Genomic DNA, 18,750 nt, shown 5'->3' on the forward strand with positions numbered 1-18,750 from the left:
ACAATGTCTAACATACAGTAAATATTAATGAATACTAACTAATGTCATACTATTACAGTATTAATATTATCAGGCTTCAAAGTAAGTTATCAGTTATTAAAATTAAGATTAAAACACTGTTTCTATTGCTTTTTTTCTATATACTGTACTTATTTTGCAAATGATGGCAGCTATAATCTGAATAATATGACTCTGAGATTCATAAGATGATGATAAATTATCTTCTGGCTTTAGTTATGTGGGAGAGCAATGTGCCTGTATAATACCTATATAATATCAAAGGTGAAATGAAACAGCCAAATTTAAGCAGTGTGTCCCACTCCTGGTATAAAACAGGGTATCAAAAGTAGTAGTTTATTCTGCAATTGTTTGATTCTTACAAGAGAACTTAGCCTGAGTTCATTGGTTTCATCATCTTTCATAGCCCTTGCCTGCTGAGCTGCCCAGTGAGTGACATCTGTTCTATGACCCATGGAAGTCTGGCTGGCTTAATGGGCATGCAAACCTATGCACCCACTTAAAAGGGTCCCATACATTTTGTTGCTGGCCCGGTCTGGCATAAAATGAATATCTACCTTGCACATGGGAATTAGGCCTTTATTACCTTGACATCATTATTGGTATCTTCACTTAAAATAAAGAACTTTTATTTAATAGTTATTTTTGGTAGACAGGAACATAAAAAGTTCTATTCTCAGTAAATAAAGGAACAGGAAGCAATGTTATCAAAGCCTTATTGGAAAAGAAGAATCAAAACTGAGTTATTTCTTATTATTAGCTTATTAAGCTCAATATTGAGTCAATCACAAGTATCTAGATACAATTTTTATAAGGTCCTAACATGGATTCATTATGTTATCAAAGTTTAAAAGTTCTTATGTTCTATAAATGTTTTTGCCTCAATTTATTTGAGGCTATTTCAATTTTATACTTACTACAAAAATAGCATATATATATGTTTAAAAAATGGCATAGCTTGCCTGATGTATGGTCACACATGCTGTATAGCTAATTGAAGATCATGATAAAGTGTCCACGTGAAGACCAAGAATAGAAATAGTATGAAAAAACAACTCCTTATATTTCCCAAAATTGTTAATGTAAGAACATCTTAGTTACTGTCTTTCTCTGGGAAACGTATAAGTCTAAATAGTTTGTTCTATGTTCCTACAGAAGTAAAATTAGTTCTATTAGTTCAGATTAATCTGGGGGAGTCATAAATAAATATACTAATTTAAATAGTGGAGAGAATTCAACTCTTATTGTTATTTTTAATATTATCAAAACATACATTAAATAAGAGTCATATTATGTTAGAATAATGGTCATCCTTTGTAATGAAAAAGCAATAAAGTACAAAATTCATTAAAATGGGCTACAATTTAACAACAGACTCATATGAGAAAAACACAGCCATTTCTTTTTGTAAGAATGAATAGCCATTCTTATTGTGAAAAGATTATTCAATATTACTTATATGACAACCATATTCATAAAACACTTATTTCATACAGAGGTACTATTATGCAATTTATATGCACCACACAATTCCTCTTTCTTCCAAAATACATGCTTCTTCTTTGGTGTTTAGAACATCTGTTAATGGTACCACTATTCTGTCATTTCCCAAATTCAAAACATGGGAAAAGTCTAGGTCTCTCTCTTTTCCAAGTGTCATGCATTAAGGCTGTGAACAGATCGTGGTTTTTTTTTACAGTGATGCAATCTTCAGCATATCCCTACTAAGCACCTCAGCGAATCACCTATTGCAATCTCATCACCTAAAAGGAAGAAACTAAGGCCTAGAGAGGTGAACGTTTTACCTAGTGCTATTAACTAACTCAGAAACTTACTAATACAGCTAGGATCAGAGTCAAGATTTGATGTTCCTCAAATCATTTTTCTTGACACTCTCCCTCTGTTTCTGTTTATGGGAGCTTTTCAACATTTCTCACATCTGCCTTAGAGCTTCCTCTATGCCTCTTGCCAATATTCATTCAGTAACATCCCTAATATCACCTCTGCAATCACACTATACACTATTGCTAGCTTCATGCTTTTGAGTTGCAGCTCTTACCACAACCAATCCACTGATACAAATTTTCAGACACCTGCTCTTTACAAAATCATGTCTAAGCACTTAGCTTGGCATTGATGACCTTCTATGATTTACCCAAATCTATTTCCTGGACATTCATTGTCAGATCATCATTGAACAGATATTTACTGAGTTCCTATTGCATATCAAAATGAGCAAGTCTGGTCTATCAAAGATCTCCTTGCTTAACAGCTTTGTTTAATTACTTGTACAAAGCAAATTGTTCTATAGGAGCAAATTTAATTATTTTATAGAGGGCTAGTCAGAAAAATTTTAGAAACTTATAGCCAAATATACACTAGAAATATTTGTTTTGTATTGATGCCTAAAATACTGTAAGATAGATTCAGATTTAAATGTCAGTCATCTTCACAACTTGACTATCTACCTAAGTTCAGGTATGTTGTTTTATATTTAATGGTCTTGCTCAACTGTACAGATCTATTAAATATCATTTAAGTAAAAAGAGAGATTAAAAGTTACTTTTCAGTAACAGCTTACCAGGATATATTATGTTGTCTGTGTTTCTTTGAGTCCGGCCTATCAGGACAGTGGTAAGATTTACCGTTGGTTTCTTAAGCATATTAATTTTCTTCGGCAATGATTTTACTTGCTTCTTAGACTTGACAACATTTGCCAGACTACCAGGCAATGATTGATCTATACAACAAGTTAAATTAGAGAGGACAGCTTGAGTTTTTATTTGAATTATTGGTTCCACAAATTCTGTCAGACCTTTCTGAAGAAGTTGAATATCTGGCAGGGAACGTTTTATCCACTTAGGTATGGTAGCATTCAGTTCTGACACACTTGTAGAAGCATTGTGACACATTGTTAAAACTTCATGGAGAGTTTTGTTAAGCAAAAAGAAGTTACTTGAAAGATGGATGGATTTTGCTTCCAATGCCTTAAATCTAGAATTCAATACTTGCAGTTGAAGAGCCTGATCTCTCTCATTTGTAACCACATTGCCTTTTTTAAGTGAAATATAATAAGGTATGAGCGTCTGGGTAACTTTAGACTCAATGTCTTGCAACCGAGTTTCCAAATTTTTGGAAATCTTGGTGGCTAACAGCATTTTTTCTTCCAAATGACTCATATTTTGCTGGTAATTTCTCACTTGGGAAGTGGTTTCATTGAACATTTGAAACATCTTTTGGAAGTTGGACTGATTTAGTTTCTCATCTCTAGGAATACCTGCAAGGGTCTTGGCAACTTGCAAAACAAAGTTGTATCTCTGATTGTCATTGATCAAAATCTGAATAGAATCATTCAGACGTTGGAACTGAGGAATAAATGTCAAAATAGTTTCCATATCAGAGGTACATTTATGATGGACCTCATGATTATCTTTAATAGTACTTAAAGTCTCTTTTAGGGCATAGTTATCTTGAATGAAATCAATAGCATTATTTACAATAGTCATTGTCTTATTTAGGCCATCTTCCATTTCTAAGGCATATTCATTGATACGTCTTTCTAAGGTATCATCACGACTCTGTACTTCATTTCTAAGTAAGTTGTGTCTTTTTGTAAGTTCTTTGATAATAAAATTTAGACTATTGACAGCACTAGTCAGATTTTCTATCTTTTTCCTTGTCACTATTGCTTCCTTTGGTTGTTCATATGTCATTGTCTGTCTGAGTGATGCTCCCTGCTCAAGCAAGGGTTGAAGGATCTCCATATCATAAGTCAAATCATTTAGTTGCTCACTCATTTGATCCATCTTATTGTCCATTGGAAACAGAACTTCAGCCAATGTTTGGTTTAACACATGTAAATTCTCTTCTGTGTCCTTAAGTTGAAATTTAAAATCATTTCTGCATTTGGATAACATGTCTTCACATTCACCTCTGAGAGACTCTTTCTCCATCTCTAAAGAGATGGTGAGATTGTTAATCTTGCTTTCTTGAATGTGCAAATCTTCAAACAGTTGCCGCATCATCAAACTCTGCTTCTTTATATTCTCATGTAAAGTAAACATGTATTCAGTGACATTATTGCTAAGTGACTCAATGGCTGGAACATTCTTCTGGTCTGATACCTGTTCAGTGGATAAAAGCTGCTCATGTACTTCCTTCAATTGAGAAAGAGTTTTATTGAGGGATTCATAATACAGAATGCTTCTTGAGTGTTCCTGTTCTAGAGCACCTTCTAAATGAGTCTGCTTTACTTCTAGTTCTTTAATAGGCTTCTCACATGTAACAGTCATTTCTTGCCTTACATTCACAATGTGATTCCTTAGATCTACTATATCAGTCAAAGTGGGCCGATCGTCTTGCATTAAAACAGACTTTTGCTGGGCTGCTATTGAAACCACAGATTCATTAACTTTTTTAATTATTTGCCTGGTGCTTTCAAGGTCCTCTGATAGACTTGATACAGTCTTGAAGAGCTGTGCTACGGTGTCTTGCATGTCATTTTGAAACATTTTAAATTGTTCTCTTACTATGTCTCTTACCAGTACATTAATGCTTTTTGATTTTAGATCTAGAGAAAGAAACAATAAATAATACATAATTTTCATTATATGAGACTTTAAGCATCTCTAAAAAGATTAAAAAGTTTGAAATTAAACATTAATAACACGTAATAATAAAAATACCACTTAACTACATTTACTTATAAAATTTTAAAAATTACTATAACTTACAAAAGGTGATCAATTCCTTAAATAATAAATCTGAGAGGAGATATCACTTGCAAAACATACTAGAACATAATAAAACCGTAAAACTAAGGTCCTTTGGATGAAAGACATGAGAGAACTACTACTGACTTCAGTAATACACTGTTGTGTGTAATAATTCTAGGTCTAGTTTTAGTTTTGTATGAAAATAAATGGCTTTGGGCTTTCTGCTTTAGTAAATAATACCTGGTGTTAGCTCATGACTGTGTTATTAGGTTTCTAGTAATTAAGTTTCAGAGCTTATGCTTTGAGCTTATAAAAGCTAATAAATTGACTTCTGGGGAAAATCTTAATGATATTCTCAAATGAGGAAAAAATGAAGTAATATTCATAAGATTTAATACTGGTTTATAATAACAATAAAATAATAATAATGAAGCTTGGGAATTTCAAAATTAAGTCTTCCTCCAATGAAAATAGGAATTCAAGATACACCTGACATATTATTATAGTATGACATTAATTTTTAACAAAAAGAGAAGAGAAAACTTGCAAGTAATGAAACACATAGTACTGTCTCAAATATTAGAAAACATGGATTAATCGTAAGACATGATTGCAGTAGTCTCTAAACGTAGCATAAAAAAAGGAACAGGAAAAGTATACTGGACTATTCACAGTTATTAATATTCATAACTATTTAGAATAGAAAATGACTATTTAAAATATAAAAAAACTTGCATACAAAGACAGAAAACAGAAAAAAATACATATACTAGAGATATATTTATAATATCTAGTGATGAAGTACACATAAATGGAAGATATGTCCATTCACATTCAAAATATAATTAATATGGCTTGGCTGTGTCCCCACCCAAATCTCATCTTGAATCTTACTTCCCATAATCCCCACATGTTGTGAGAGGGACCCAGTGGAAGGTAATTGAATCATGGGGGTGGGTTTTTCCCATGCTATTCTCAAGATAGTGAGTTCTCACAAGATCGGATGGTTTTATAAAGGGCAGTTCCCCTGCACATACCCTCTTGCTTGCTGCCATGTAACACATGGCTTTGCTCTTTCTTCGCCTTCTGCCACGATCGTGAAGCTCCCCTAGCTATATGGAACTGTGAGTCCATTAAACCTCTTTTTTTTTTTTTATAAATTACCCAGTCTTGGGTATTTCTTCATAGCAGTATAAAAATGGACTAATATAGTTGTTACCAGTAGAGTGGGGAATGGTTATCAGTAGAGTGAGGTACTGCTATTAAGACACCTGAAAATGTGGAAGCGACTTTGGAACTGGGTAACGGGCAGAGGTGGGAATAGTTTGGAGGGCTCAGAAGAAGACAGGAATATGTCAGAAAATTTGGAGCTTCCTGGAGACTTGTTGAATGGTTTTGACCAAAAAGTCCAGGCTAGGTGGTCTCAGATGGAGATGAGGAACATATTGGGAATTGGAGCAAAGGTGATTCTTGATATGCTTTAGCAAAGAGGCTGGTGATATTTTGCCCCTGCCCTAGAGATCTGTGGAACTTTGAACTTGAGAGAAATGATTTAAGATATCTGGCAGAAGAAATATCTAAGCAGCAGAGTTCAAGAAGTCACTTGGGTGCTCTTTTCAGTTTTATTAATTCGCAAATATATGGCTTGGAATTGGAGCTTATGTTTAAAAGGGAAGCAGATCATAAAAGTTCAAAAATTTGCAGCCTGATGATGAACTAGAAAAGAAAAAAAAAAAATTTCCTGAGGAGAACTTCAAGCTGGTGGCAGAAATTTGCATAAGTAACAAGGAGCCAAATGTTAATTGCCAAGACAATGGAGAAAATGCCTTCAGGACATGTCAGAGTTTTCAAAGCAGTGCCTCCCATCACAAGCCGAGAAGCCTAGGAGGGAAAAATGGTTTCATGGGGACCTTGCTCCATTGTGCTGTTTCAGGACTTGGTGCTCTGTGTCCCAGCCATGGCTAAAAGGGACCAATGCATAGCTCAGGCCATTGCTTCAGAGGGTGCAAGCCCCAAGCCTTGGTGGCTTACATGTGGTATTGGGCTTTCAGATGCACGAAAGTCAAGATTTGAGGTTTGAGAACCTCCGCCTAGATTTCAAAGGATGTATAGAAACACATGGATATCCTGGCAGAGGTCTGCTTTAGGGCAGAGCCTTTATAGAGAACCTCTGCTAGGGTGGTGCAGAAGGGAAATGTGGGGTGGGACCCCCCAAACATAGTATCTACTTGGGCACTACCTAGTGGAGCTGTGAGAGGAGGGCCACTGTCCTGCAGACCCCAGAATGGTAGATTCACTGACAGCTTGCACTGTGCATGAGGAAAAGCCACAGACACTCAACATCAGCCCATGGAAGCAGCTGGGAGAGAGGCTGTACCCTGTAAAGCCATGGGGTGGAGCTGCCCACTACCATGGGGACCCACCTCTTCCATCAGTGTGACTTGGATATGAGATATGGAGTCAAAGGAGATCATTTCGGAGCTTTAAGATTTGACTGCTCCACTGGATTTCGGACTTGCATGAGGCCTGTAGCCCCTTTGTTTTGGCCAATTTCTCCCATTTAGAATGGGTGTATTTACCCAATGCCTGTGCCCACATTATATCTAGGAAGTAACTAACTTCCTTTTGATTTTACAGGTTCATAGGCAGAAGGAACTTGCCTTGTCTCAGATGAGGCTTTGGACTGTGGACTTTTGAGTTAATGCTGAAATGAATGAAGACTTTGGGGGACTGTTGGGAAGGCATGATGGTTTTGAAATGTGAGGACATGAGATTTGGAAGGGGCCAGGGATGGAAAAATATGCTTTGGCGTTGTCCCAACCCAAATCTCATCTTGAATTGTTGCTTCCATAATACCCATATGTCATGGGAGGGATCCACTGGGAGATAATTGAATCATGGGGAGGGGTTTATCCCATACTGTTTTCATGATAGTGAATAAGTCTCACAAGATCTGATGGTTTTATAAAGGGCAGTTCCCCTGCACATGCTCTCTTGCCTGCCACCATGTAAGGTGTGGCTTTGCTCCTTTTTCACCTTCTGCCTTGATTGTGAGGCCTCCCCAGCCACGTGGAACCAAGTCCATTAAACCTCTTTTTCTATATAAATTACTCTCTCTCAGGTTTTTTTTTTTTTTTTTTTTTTGTAGCAATATGAAAATGGACTAACACCATAATCAATGACTATAATGTTAAATACAACATAATGCAAAGCATTTTAGACAGGAAAGTCTGTACAATGGGATATTGCCATCAGTTAGGGCTACTAGGTAGTCTATTAAAGAAAGATCATCCTTGGATTAAAAGAATAGTCTCTACATGTCTCTATTTTGTAAGTAAGTTTTAAAAAGCACTTAACATACATGAGGGACTTACATAAAATATGTGAAAGAGTGATTATTAAAATATAATGATGTTTGAGCATTTTGATATTGACAACTTTGTACAAAAACAAAGCTGTAAATATTACAATTTAGATGGATAAACGTTTCTCTGGAAATCCTACATCATAAAGATCAGTGTTGCCAGATGAAAAAAAAAATGGAAAAGATATTTTACTTTACTTTTTATAAACTTAGTGGAAACTAAAGTAAGTTTAAAAGTCCAAAGATCAATTTGTATGTAATTGAAAAAAGAAAACAAAACATGAAATATGGAATAGTAATCAATGACCACAGCCTTAAAGTACTAAGAAAAGGCTAAATGAATTAGAAAAGACTAGCCACAATTAAGATAAATTATGCAGAAATAGTCCTAGCATTTGTATCAAATAACATGGATAATCACACCAGAAAGGCTTTAAAATATTTTTATCTTCTACATTTTGCTTAGCATTTAACCAGTCACCCATTTATTAAATAAATATTCATGAAGTACATTCTATATGTTATACAGAGAAAGTAAAATTTAGAAAATTAGACTTCTGGTCTTAAAAAAGAATATGTAAGTATCATTGAGTGTAAGGTACTATTCAATAGTAATATTAATATTACTCTTTCTATAAGAACATTTAGTCATTTCCCATTAGTTAAAAATGACTCTAATTCTCCTGATGTCAAAAACTTGATGAAATATAATAAAACATTTAAGGTTCAGATTAGACCTTCTTTGACTTTATAACCTTACAATTTTTCAAAATTTAAAAGAAATAATAAAATTTAAGCTTTATTGACTTTATTAGTTGTGAACAATTACAATAAATGTTTAACTTCAGCAAACAAAAAAACTACATGACCTGAAAGCCATAATAAGAGTAACAATAAGCAAAAACTCTGCAGATAGATAAAACTCAGTACAAAAGCTTGATCAATATAATTAGGAAAAAAAAATGAAAATGAATAATATAAATTAGCTATTATGCTTTAACACTTTTTTGGAAAAATACATTGAAGAGAGTGCAAAATCACAGCAATGTCTGAAAAGACATTAAACAGATTATTAGCTTAAAAATGTGTTTTGGGATAAGAAGCTTTTCAGATGACATTCCTACAATTTGTTACTAAACAAGCATCTGTGCAAGAATCTGATTTTGCAAGAACATATCAAAGTGCTTTATGTTAATATTTGAGTGGGCATATCGTTTTAATTCTATTTGATTCTGTTTCCTGTGACTGATATGCTTCCACTTTCTTAAATGCATATTACATTTGGTGACTTACGAGATATATTTGGTATCAGATACCTTCGCATGCCCCTTCTGTGACTGTGAATGTATGGCCTTTTAATAACATTTAGGTGCCTCTTAAGGTATCCACCTCCTCTTAAGGAGTTGAGACATTTGATTTTCAACAGTTTCTATGGCTACTGTCAGATTAAGCAGTGTTTTTCACCTTGAATGTAAAATAAACAAGGGAGGAAGCTGTGGTTTCACTAGGCAAGCACAGCACCTTGCAGGTGGGTTTAGTTTTTGTTTCCTGTAAGAATATTCATTAACTTCAAGCCCTCTGGTTCTTATAATTAACGACTGTGCTCAGTATACAATTAATTCCTCCTATTGAGGAGGGAGTTTCATTATTAACGCTGTTGCTGTGAGTGTGTGATTTTTCTCCTGTGTCAGTGCCAGAATCTTTGTAGTAGGCTGGTAGGTCACAAAAAACAGGTGACAGGCTAATTCTCTTAGCTCATGAGAACCAACTCTTGCTAAACAAATCTCATTCAGATGGTTATAGTCAATTACATACTGTTTCTATTTGACTTCTTTCTCATGCTGTCACGTCAGGGGGAAAAATATTTCCTTCTCATGCTTAGCATTGGTAAGGTTGGGTCATATCAGATACGTAGGACAAGGTCTCTCTTTTAGTGGCTGAGTAGCAGCAATTATTTATATGATTAAAAAATCATAATTGTTGTTGAGTTATGTAAGTGTCTGTACTGGTAGATGATATATTAAATATCCACCTATTTGTCTTTTTTAAATCTGAGAACCACAATACAGAAAAGATAACTTGTGAATCATAAAAATTGGGTTGTACACTGAGTTTTTTAATGAATAAAGCAAAGGGAAAAAACCCAGTAATCCTGAAACTTGCAAACAGACAAGTTTCATACAATAAACCCATTTGGGACACTCCCAGGAACCAAACTAACTGCATGCCTAGAACATCCTTGCCCTACCTGAAACTCTTTTGCCTGGTTAACATCGAGATGGTTTCTCCTTCTAGATGCTTTCCCTGGTCCCCTTAGATTGGATTTGTTGCAAGTGTCAAGTAGTCCCATTCTATCCTGTGTATAACACTTTCATAGCAATTACTCACTATGCATAAATCCCTGTGGCAGGCAGAATAAGACACACCCATTTCCCCCAAGGTGTCCATATGCTAATTCCCCATATCTGTGAATATGTATCTTACATGGCAAAAGGGACTTGGCAAATGTGATTAAAGTTAAGTGCCTTGAGATAGGGAGATTTTTCTGATTATCCAGGTAGGTCCAATGGAGTTACATGGTCAGAAAGATGCAGAGAGAACTCAACACAATGTAGCTGGCTTTAAAGATGGAGGACTATGAGTCAAGAAATGCAGTGGCTTCTAGAAGCTGGGAATGGACCTCAGTTTACAGACATCAAGAAAACAGGGACCTCAGTCCTACAACTGCAAGAAAATGAGTTCTGCCAACAACTTGGATTAGCAGAAAATGGATTATCCTGTAGAGCCTCCAGAAAGAAACATAGCCTGCTTTTAAGCCCACTGTTTTAAGAGCACAAAATTCAGGCAAAGCCTATTCACATATATAAATTTTTTTAAATATTAATAATAACTGGAATGTTTTAGGATATATTTAGTAGATTTTACACCATAACCTAGAAAATTTTGGGGCTAACGATCCACTTCAGATTAATATTGAGTCAAACAGGCATCTAGCTGTCTTGATCCCCTAAATGTATCTTTATTCTTGAAGTGGATAACACAATGGAAGTAAATTAATATGACTCGTGTTAACTAAAAATGAATATAAGTAAGGCTATAATTAGATGCATTATGTTTATCAACCAAATGGAATATTCAAAGACTTCAGTATATATAATAAAATGTAGATATTTCAAATTATTTCAGAATTTTAGTGATTTTATATCTCATTCAAAAAATATCTTTCTTAGGTTTCCATACCACCCAGACTAAAGCAAAGATCTCGAAGTGATGTAAGAAAAGAAAAATGAATCATTTGCTTCCTGTGTTACTGAATGAATAATTTATTTTATTTTATTTTTACCTTTTAGAAGAGATTGAAATTCTCTGCCTTTATCTTCATTGACTTTTCCTTCTAGGGAAGAGTAAGTGTTCCTTATGTCATTCACAGTCAAAGAAATATTGTCAATCTTGTTCTGCAGAAGTGTCAGTTTCTTTGCCTGGTAGTTTACCTGGTCAGTCATTTTTCGCATCACTTCTGCATATAGAAGAAGAGAAAATTGAGACCATTTAAAAATATATTTTGACACATAGTTTGTATCATTTTTTTTTTTTTTTTTTTTTTTTTTTTTGAGACCGAGTCTCGCTCTGTCGCCCAGGCTGGAGTGCAGTGGCCGGATCTCAGCTCACTGCAAGCTCCGCCTCCTGGGTTCATGCCATTCTCCTGCCTCAGCCTCCCGAGTAGCTGGGACTACAGGCGCCCGCCACCGTGCCCGGCTAGTTTTTTGTATTTTTTAGTAGAGACGGGGTTTCACCGTGTTAGCCAGGATGGTCTCGATCTCCTGATCTCGTGATCCACCCGTCTCGGCCTCCCAAAGTGCTGGGATTACAGGCTTGAGCCACCGCGCCCGGCCAGTTTGTATCATATAATGGAGAAAAACTAAAACCCCCTTTCTTCTATCATCTGGAGCACAACAAGGATGCTCACTTTCACCACTGTTTTTCAACAAAGCACTAGAAGCTCTAGCTAGAGCAATCAGACAAGACAAAGAAATAAAGGGCATTCAAATTAGAAAGGAAGGGGTCAAAGCATCCTTGTTTGCAGATGATATGACCTTATATTTGGAAAAACCTGACCACTCCACCAAAAAACTATTAGAATGGATAAATGAATTCAGTAAAATTGCAGGATACAAAACCAACATATGAAACTCAGTAGCATTTTTATATGCCAACAGTGAATAAACTGAGAAAGAAAAAAAAGTAATCTCATTTACAGTAGCCACACACAAAGTTAAATACATAAGAATTCAATTAACCAAAGAAGTGGAAGATCACTATAATGAAAACTATAAAACACTAATGAAAGAAATTGAAGATATGTCATGTTCATGGATAGGAAGAATAAATATTGTTAAAATGTCCATACTATCCAAAGCAACCTACAGATTCAATGCAATCCCTATCAAAACACTGATGACATTCTTCACAGAAATACAAAAAAAAAAAAAAAAAAAAAAAATCCTAAAATTTATATGGAACAACAAAAGACCCAGAATAACCAAAGTTTACCTAAGCAAAAAGAACAACTGAAGGAACAACTGGAGGAATCATATTACCTGACTTCAAATTATAATACAGAACTATAGTAACCAAAACAGCATGGTACTGGAATAAAAACAAATAGACCAATGGAATAGAATAGAGAACCCAGAAACAAATCCACATATCTACAGTGAGCTCATTTTCAACAAAGGTGCCAAGAACAAACACTGGGGAAAAGACAATCTCTTTAATAAATGGTGCTGGGGAAATTGGATGTCCATATGCAGAAGAATGACTCTAGACCTCTATCCCTTGCCATGCACAAAAATAAAATAAAAAAGGATTAACTATTTAAGTCTAAGACCTCAAAACATGAAACTCCTACAAGAAAACATTGGAGAAAGTCTCTAAGACATTGGTCTGGGCAAAAAGTTCTTGAGTAATACCCCACAACCACAGATGCTCAAAGTAAAAATGGACAAATGGGATCACATCAAGTTTAAAAGCTTCTGCACAGCAAAGGAAACAACAAACAGAGTCAAGACACAACCCACAGAATGAGAGAAAATCCTTGCAAACCACCCATCTGACAAGGGACTAAATAATCAACATATATATGAAGGTCAAACAACCCTATAGGAAAACATCTGATAATCCAATCAAAAAATGGGCAAAAGATTCGAATAGACATTTTCAAAAGAAGACACACACATGGCAAACAGGCATATAAAAAGGTGCTTAGCATAACTGATCATCAGAGAAACTCAAACCAAAACTACTATGAGATATCATCTCACCTCAGTTAAAATGACTTATATCCAAAAGATAGGAAATAACAAATGCTGACCAGGATGTGGAGAAAAGGGAACCGCCACACCCTGTTGGTAGGAATGTAAATTAGTACAACCATTATGGAGAACAGTTTGGAGGTTCCTCAAAAACTAAAAAGAGAGATACCACATGATCTAGCAATCCCACTGCTAGGTAAATACACAAAAGAAAGGAAATCAGTATATCCAAGAGGTATCCACACTCTCATGTATTTTGCAGCACTATTCGCAGCAATAGCCAAGATATGGAAGAAATATACGTGACCATCAACAGATGAATAGATAAAGAAAATGTGGTATATATGCACAATGGAGTATTATTCAGCCATTAAAAACAAAGCAACAACATGGATGCAACTGGAGATCATTATGCTAAGGGAAATAAGCCAGGAACAGAAAGACAAATATCACATGTTCTCACATATTTGTGGGATCTAAACATCAAAACAATTGAACTCAAGGAGATAGAGAGTAGAAGGATGGTTATCAGAGGCTGGGAAGGATAATGGCTGATTGGAGTGAGGTGGAATGGTTCATCTCCCAGGTGCAAGCAATTCCTCTGCCTCTGCCTCCCAAGTAGCTGGGACTACAGGTGTGTGCCACCACGTGTGGCTAATTTAGTAGAGACGGGATTTCACCATGTTGGCCAGGATGTTCTTGATCTCCTGACCTTGTAATCCACCCGCCTTGGCCTCCCAAAGTGCTGAGATTACAGGCGTGAGCCACCACACCCAGCCTAAAACCATTTAAATGTTTAATTAAAAATTAAATATATATGTGTGTGTGTGTGTATATATATATGTTTAAAAATATATAAATACAAATTTGTTTTTTATTTGAGTATAAAAATTTTGTTAGAGGCTGGGCACAGTGGCTCACAGCTGTAGTCCCAGCACTTTGGGAGGCTGAGGCAGGTGGACTGCTTTGGCCCAGAGGTTCAAGACTAGCCTGGGCAACATGGCTAAACCTCACCTCTGTAAAGAAAAAAAAAAATTAACCAGGCATGGTGGCACACGCCTGTAGTCCCAGCTGTTTGGGCACCTGAGGCAGGAGGACTGGTTGAGCTCTGGAGATGGAGGCTCCAGATGCATGATCACTTCACTGTACTCCTGCCTGGGTGACACAGAGAGACCCTGTCTCTAAAAAAATTAATAAGTAAATAAATAAATAAATAAAAATAAAAAAGAAGAACAAAATAAAGAATGAATAAGACCTACTATTTAATAGCACAATGTTGTGACTATAGTCAATAATAATTTAATTATACATTTTAAAATAACTAAGAGAATATAATTGGATTGTTCGTAACCGAAAGGATAAATGCTTGAGGGGCTGGATACCTCCTTCTCCATTATGTGATTATTACACATTGTGTACCTGTATCAAAACAATATATACACCTACTATGTACCCACAAAAATTAAAAATTAATTATATGTATTTAAAACCACTTAATTTTTTATTTTTTATTTTTGAGACCGAGTCTCGCTCTGTTGCCAGGCTGCAGTGCAGTGGCATGTTGTCGGCTCACTGCAATCTCTGCCTCCCGGGTTCAAGAGATTCTCCTGCCTCAGCCTCCCAAGTAGCTGGGACTACAGGAGGGCACCACCATGCCTGGATAACTTTTTTTATTTTAGTAGAGACGGGGTTTCACCATGTAGGCCAGGATGTTCTTGATCTTCTGACCTCATGATCCACCTGCCTCAGCCTCCCAAAGTGCTGGGATTATAGGCATGAGCTACTGTGCCTGGCCTAAAACCACTTCAATTTTTAATTAAAAATTAAATATATATAGACATTTAAAATCACTTAAATTTCATGATAGATTTGAAGGTAATTCAAATAAACTATATTTGCACTAATACATTTGAAAATACAAGCCTATATTCATTTAGCAAATGGCAACTTGAATGTTAAGACTAAGTGTAGAAATTTGTAAAAAGCATTATAATAGCTTCGATTTCTAAAATGTTTTAACTTTTCTCAGAATTTTCTGTTTTAAAAAAATTATTTCAAAGAGTTACTGTTACACTCTCAAAAAGAAACAAAGGGGCAGAAAACCAAAATAACTTGCTCGCAGTTACAGAGCTGATGGCTCATCTTCTGCTTCCAAATTCAATACCTCGATATTAAAAATATGCAGCTGTATATATGTATGTAGTTGTAGCTATGTTCTGAGAATTTTATTGTTTACCGAGGTATTCATTAATCAAGGATAAAGAGACTTATAATTTAGTTTGAATCACTTTATATAGCAATAATACTGTCTATCCCTTTACACATGTATTGCAGTAATTCAAGAATGTTATGGTCTTTTATAAAGATACTGAATTTCAATCCCTTAAAAAATTACAATACCATTGTTAGGGGATATTCAGCTGCATTCTTAAAGACAGCCCTTTAAGTGACATTTCTTAATTGAATGCCTTGTTTTGTATGATTAGATCCATGCCAAACACAGTGAATAGATGTTTTAAGCAGCAACCAACCTTATGTTTGTCAGAGCTAAAGTTTAGCTTAAAAGAAATGGCAAAACCTGATTAGAAAGATGGAAAAACATGTGACATGCCAGCTTTGGATCAGCAGGAGGTTCTTGTTGATTCTTAGCCATAATTTCGTTTCTTAGGGATCAGCACCTGTTAAGCGATCTCTTATCAATGAATGGAAGAGAGCCTTCTTAGATCCCTTAAAATAATACGTTGTTCCTTCCATGTCAAGGGTCTTCCATAATGGCACTCTTTGGAGAACGAAAGTTTGGTCTTGTTTTGGAAACCTGTGGTTTCCTTACAACCTAATATCATAGCATTTTTATTCCTTCTGTGTTTGCACACAAAGCTTCAATAATTGTACATGGTCTTTTCAGTACCTATTATAGCTTATCCACAATTTCTCCCAACATCCAGCACCAGTAGAAAAGGACTGAGAAGTATGCTAATGTGTCACCATCAATCATTTGACAGCTAAGAGATTTCTTGCTTAGAAGTTGTAATAAATAGCACTGGCAATAATTGGGTTAGAGATGATAGCAATTACAGTCTATGACCTGGGTCACCACAGTCTTGCTGCTGCTGCTCAGCTACTCCTCTGCCAACAGCTGTATGACTTTCAGCCTGGTTGGTGTGTATCAAATGTTGCTGTTCCTGGGCTAAAAGGAAGCAGAAAGAGAACAGAGACAGTTAAGCGCTGGGACGGCCTCATTTTTTCCAGTCCTGAACAATAATGTGGCTGACATTCATTTTCCCGTGTACTGAAGCATGATGGTCGGGGATGATTGCAGAGTAAGCTGCTCCGCCCCCAACCATAGGGCAATGTGACACCACACTGGAGTGGGAAATGCAGGACTCTAATTCTGCTTGGAAAAAAAATAAAATTATTCAGGCCTCCTTTCCATGAAAATGGATAGTAGTTTGCGGGAGCTGTGTAAAGTAGCAGATGTATACTGCCTGCCTAATTGAGGGGATTTTAAAATCCGCTGTGTTAAAAGCTGTAACAGTTTTATAAGTGGACTGCCACAAAGGCTGATTGTTTAACAAGGCAATTTCCAACTGAGGTCTACTTGGATAAAAGGGACAGCTACAGGTTCCTTACTAAAATGAAAATAGCTATTTCATTAATAGTGCCACTTAAATGGATTGTTTCCAGATTTTTATAGTCTCAAACTGGACTAAAAATAAAAGTAAACTATTGCAGGCATATTTCAAGCAAATCAACTGGTAAAGTCAGTGAAATTTCATTAAATAGAAATTCTCGTAAAATAAGTCAACTCTATTGAAGATTTAACATGACTCAAGCAATATTTTAAATGGCAATATAGTTTTTCATCGGGGAAAACAGTTTAGAGAAATGAACTATTTAAAATATTGAGAACAGGGCAGGTGTGGTGGCTAATGCTTGTAATCCCAGCACTTTTGGGAGGCCAAGACAGGTGGATCACTTGAAATCAGAGCTCAAGACCCACCTGGCCAACATAGTGAAAGCCCGTCTCTATTAAAAATACAAAAATTAGTCTAGTGTGGTGGTGGGTGCCTGTAATTCCAGCTACTCGGGAGGCTGAGGCAGGAGAATCAATTAAACCCAGGAGGCGGAGGTTGCAGTGAGCCAAGATGGCACCACTGCACTCCAGCCTGGGGGATAGAGCAGGAATCTGCTAATAAATCAATCAATAAATAATAACAATAAAAATAAATAAAATAAAATATTGAGACCATCAAGTAATGTGGCTTTAATTTACAGACTTCTAATGAACAAATTTATCCATTAAAGTCTGCATGTCAGACATGAGGAAACAAATGTTTTGTGTCTGGCTGTGCTTCTTCCCATGTGAATTTATGAACCAATGAAACTCTGCATCTCTGGCACATGTTAATTATGCTCCCTAAGCCATATGTGGCCGTGACTATAGTACTTAAGCTTCTCTACTCCACAGGAAGTATATTTGATATTAATTTGAGTCTCTATTGTTAGATTGAATTTTGCATTGTTTTTCTTCAGGGCATTGAGCTAAATTAATGAATTTCCATTCATGTCCAATATTTTTGTTTTGACGCTGTTTCTTTTTGATTTTCATTTCCTCCACTGTATTCTATAAAGTCCTGTGTAATTGTTGACTTATCTGGTGGACAAAGGCAATCTGCAGCTTGGGAAATAGTGTAATTATTTAGGGGATGGAGTGGGTGGCGAAAAGTGTAAATCTTCTTCTAAGACCTAGCAATAAGGTTATTATAGTGTAAGTTTAAATGAATTCACACAGATACAACCATTTAATCATTGCATAAATTTTTATCATGATTCCTCCTTAAATGGTGTAATAAGGCCTTTTATTCTGGCAGCTTAAATGTAAATCCATCCAAGAGTATAACTAGAGAGTAAAGCAATGGTTCTTAGACTGGGGTTCCTTAATCAGCAGTATGAGCATCACCTGGAAACTTTTGGAGGTAGAACTTCTAGAACCCCACCTTGGACCTACTAATTTAAATATGAGTATTAAGGATACAAACTTAAAAGTATTTATAGCAGTAAGAACAGGTGAATTTAACAGCATGAACAATGATCTTTTCATTTATTTGCTGCTTACATTTTTGGCTAGATCATAGGAACAAAAAGAGCTGGTGCATTTGAAGGTAGTACCATTACTCAGTAGGCTGTGGATACTTCGTTAGGAAGGGAAGCATAATTATAGTGAAAGCAAAGATAATATTGTTTTATGGTGTACAAACAAGGTTACTCTTCAAATTTCCTTTTCTATCATTAACTTTTATTATAACACATATTTCTTTACATCCCATTAGAAACTTTTTTT

At 35.7% G+C, this 18,750-nt stretch overlaps 1 protein-coding gene across 1 annotated transcript in view; it reads right to left on the reverse strand.

Annotated features, from left to right (window-relative positions):
• MMRN1 (multimerin 1) overlaps positions 1-18,750 on the reverse strand; it is a 60,431-nt gene that overhangs the window by 15,106 nt on the left and 26,575 nt on the right. Inside the window, exons 4-6 of the mRNA XM_050790408.1 lie at positions 16,495-16,596; positions 11,441-11,614; positions 2,600-4,588 (exon numbers count right to left, since the gene is read on the reverse strand). Coding sequence (XP_050646365.1) covers positions 2,600-4,588; positions 11,441-11,614; positions 16,495-16,596 — 2,265 coding nt within the window. The remainder of the gene's footprint in view (positions 1-2,599; positions 4,589-11,440; positions 11,615-16,494; positions 16,597-18,750) is intronic.

The sequence above is a fragment of the Macaca thibetana genome, chromosome 5, assembly GCF_024542745.1.
Source record: "Macaca thibetana thibetana isolate TM-01 chromosome 5, ASM2454274v1, whole genome shotgun sequence".
Classification (NCBI taxonomy): Eukaryota; Metazoa; Chordata; class Mammalia; order Primates; family Cercopithecidae; genus Macaca; species Macaca thibetana.